The 2,942-nt window shown below is 53.6% G+C and overlaps 1 protein-coding gene across 1 annotated transcript in view; it reads left to right on the top strand.

Annotated features, from left to right (window-relative positions):
* The window catches only part of ENH_00075290 (hypothetical protein, conserved), a gene marked incomplete at both ends in the record, with an annotated part of 3,406 nt that extends 490 nt beyond the window's left edge, over positions 1-2,916 (top strand). Inside the window, 7 exons of the mRNA XM_013582889.1 lie at positions 1-411; positions 875-1,203; positions 1,404-1,541; positions 1,953-2,034; positions 2,136-2,175; positions 2,452-2,518; positions 2,743-2,916. The exon at positions 1-411 is cut by the window's left edge and continues 490 nt beyond it. Coding sequence (XP_013438343.1) covers positions 1-411; positions 875-1,203; positions 1,404-1,541; positions 1,953-2,034; positions 2,136-2,175; positions 2,452-2,518; positions 2,743-2,916 — 1,241 coding nt within the window. The remainder of the gene's footprint in view (positions 412-874; positions 1,204-1,403; positions 1,542-1,952; positions 2,035-2,135; positions 2,176-2,451; positions 2,519-2,742) is intronic.
* Positions 2,917-2,942: the final 26 nt, after the last annotated feature.

Raw genomic sequence — 2,942 nt, forward strand, 5'->3', positions numbered from 1 at the left:
TGAGGGTTTGGAGTGAAGAGGGTTTGCGAAAAGTCTCTTTGATTCGTAGTTGCTGCTTAGAGGGTTTAAATGCAATTAAATGTGGCTGGGGGCCCCCCTGGGGGCCCCCCGGGGGGCCCCCCTGGGGGCCCCCCAGACCCAGTCAAGCAAAGTCCTGGGGGCCCCCAGAGCTGGGGGGCCCCCGGGGGGCCCCCGGGGGCCCCCCGGGGGCCCCCTGGGACACAGAGGGGCCCCCCACTCCAGTCTCAGAGGCAGCTGACGAAGCTGTGGATGATGCAGCAGCAGCAGCAGCAGCAGCAGCAGCAGCAGCAACTGCAGCAGCAGCAACTGCAGCAGCAGCAACACTTGCCGCCAGAGCAAGCGGCAAGGTGTTTGTGTGTGAGGCTGTGCACATGTCTCGCATCCCTGACAGTGAGTGTCTTTTTCAAACCCTAAACCCTAAACCCTAAACCCTAAACCCTAAACCCTAAACCCTAAACCCTAAACCCTAATTCTCGACAACAGCACTGCGCGTGTTCTGGCAGAGTCCCCATTCTCTCCTCATTGTTTATTTTATATTTTCATTTTTTATTTGTAGATCAAAAGTTCTTTTCTTTTATTTACTTCAGCTCTTTTCAGTAGCTGACTGCTTCAAGGGCCAGCAATGCTGCTGCTGCTGCTGCTGCTGCTGCTGCTGCTGCTGCAGCTGTTGCTGCTGCTGCTGCTGCTGCTGCTGCAGCTGAGTCGGACGATATGATTTGTTTTAATATCTGTCTCCTTAAACCCTCTTCAAGTCATCGCGCACATTAGCGAGCACTCCCCTCTCCCGCCGCTGCTGCTGCTGCTGCTGCTGCTGCTGCTGCTGCTGCTGCTGCTGCTGCTGCTGCTGCTGCAGTGCTGGCTCCGCAGCGGGAGTGCCGCGCGCTGGAGCGGGCGGAGCTGCTGATAGAGCAGCAAAAGGAAAAGATTGAAGAGCTGGCAGCAAAAGTGTTGGAGTTGGAAAGTTCTCGAGGGTTTCGGGAGGAAAGTTTTGCTGCTGCAGCGCAGCAGTTTGCTGCTGAGAACCAGCAGCTGCGGCTGCAGCTTGCTGCGCTGCAGTCCGACTTTGCTGCGCTGCAGCAAAAGGACTGCAGCGCCGACAAGGAAAGGCAGACTTTGCTGCAGACTGTTGCTGCAGCAGAAAAGGGAATTGCAGACAGAGACGCTTTGATTCGCCACTTGCAAGTGGGTCTAGGGTTTAGGGTTTAGGGTTTAGGGTTTAGGGTTTAGGGTTTTGGCGTTTAGGGTTTGAGGTTTGGTGCTTGGGGTTTAGGGGTTCGGGCTTGGGCTTGGGGTCTACGGTTGGGCTTAGGGTTCGGGTTTAGGGTTTAGGGTTTAGGGTTTAGGGTTTAGGGTTTAGGGTTTAGGGTTTAGGGTTTGCGCAGAGCAGCGACAAAACCCTGGAGAACAAAAGGCTGAAGGAAGAGCAGCAGCAGCTGCTGCACCGAATTGACAAACTGCAAAAAGCAATTGGAGCCACCGGCGAGGGAGTCAAGGAGGGCAGGTCTCCCCTCGAGGCAAGGGTTTAGGGTTTAGGGTTTAGGGTTTAGGGTTTAGGGTTTGGGGTTTGGGGTTTCGGGTTTGGGGGTTGGGGTTTGGGGTTTCGGGTTTGGGGTTTGGGCTTCGGGGTTCAGGGTTTAGGGCTTGGCCTTTTAGCTAACTAGCCAGCTAGCTAGCCAGCTAGCTAGCCAGCTAGCTAGCCAGCTAGCCAGCTAGCCACCTAGCTAGCTAGCCACCCAGCTAGCTAGCCAGCCAGCCAGCCAGCTAGCTAGCTTGATAGCTAGCTAGCTAGCTAGCTAGCCAGCCAGCCAGCTAGCTAGCTAGCTAGCCACTGACCCAGCTAGCTAGCTAGCTGGCTAGCCCACCAGCTAGCTAGCTAGATAGCTAGCTGGCTAGCTAGCTAGCTAGCTAGCTGCTGTGGATTTTCGCTTCAGTTGGCGGACCAGCTAGCCAGAGTCCAAAGAGATGTGGAGCTTCACAGGGGCACCACCCGCCAGCTGGGCGCCACCACAGAAGGTAACCCTAAACCCTAAACCCTAAACCCTAAACCCTAAACCCTAAACCCTCGAATGTGAACCCTTCAGTTTGAGGGTTTTGTTTTTTCAAATGTTCTGCAGAGCTCAGGATCTCCAAGATGTGCCTCGTGCAATCGGAAGCGTAAGAGGCCCTAAACCCTAAACCCTAAACCCTAAACCCTAAACCCTAGCTCATTGGGCAAACCCTATTAAACCCTAAACCCTCAAGCTCTCCAAAGTGACCCCTTGTGGAGAGGGGGCCCGCCTTAATTATAGACGTGCAGGGCATAGGGTTTAGGGTTTAGGATTTAGGGTTTGGGGTCTAGGGCTTAGGCTCTAAGGTTTAGGGTTTAGGGTTTAGGGTTTAGGGTTTAGGGTTTAGGGTTTAGGGTTTAGGGTTTGATACGGGTGGCTGCAGGAGTTTGCTGGAGGGCAAGAAGCTAATAGAAGAGCAGCGGGCAGAAATCCAGCGGCTGTACAAAATAGTGAGTTCGAAAACCCTAAACCCTAAACCCTAAACCCTAAACCCTCGTATCTTCAATGAGTGTTCAGCTCGGGTTTAGAGAATTCGGGGTTTAGGGTTTAGGGCTTCCAGTCTCTCTTTAGCGCCTCAAACCCTCAGCTTGGTCAAAACCACTGCACGCCCTCCCCAAGGGTTTAGGGTTTAGGGCTTAGGGTTTAGGGTTTAGGGTTTAGGGTTTGGGTGCAGGTGGAGGCGCTAAACCGCGAAAAGGCCCTCGTGCCTCCGGTGGTTTTGACTTTGCCAAAACACTTGAGAGGAAGTGGAAGTGAACAAATAGAAGAACTTTCGAAAAAGATGGGATTGATTCTGCAAGCCCTAGAAAGAGAACGACAAAGTGAGGGTTTAGGGTTTAGGGTTTAGGGTTTAGGGTTTAGGGTTTAGGGTTT

Source organism: Eimeria necatrix, genomic scaffold, assembly GCF_000499385.1.
Source record: "Eimeria necatrix Houghton genomic scaffold, Enh_scaff771, whole genome shotgun sequence".
NCBI classification, from domain to species: Eukaryota; Apicomplexa; class Conoidasida; order Eucoccidiorida; family Eimeriidae; genus Eimeria; species Eimeria necatrix.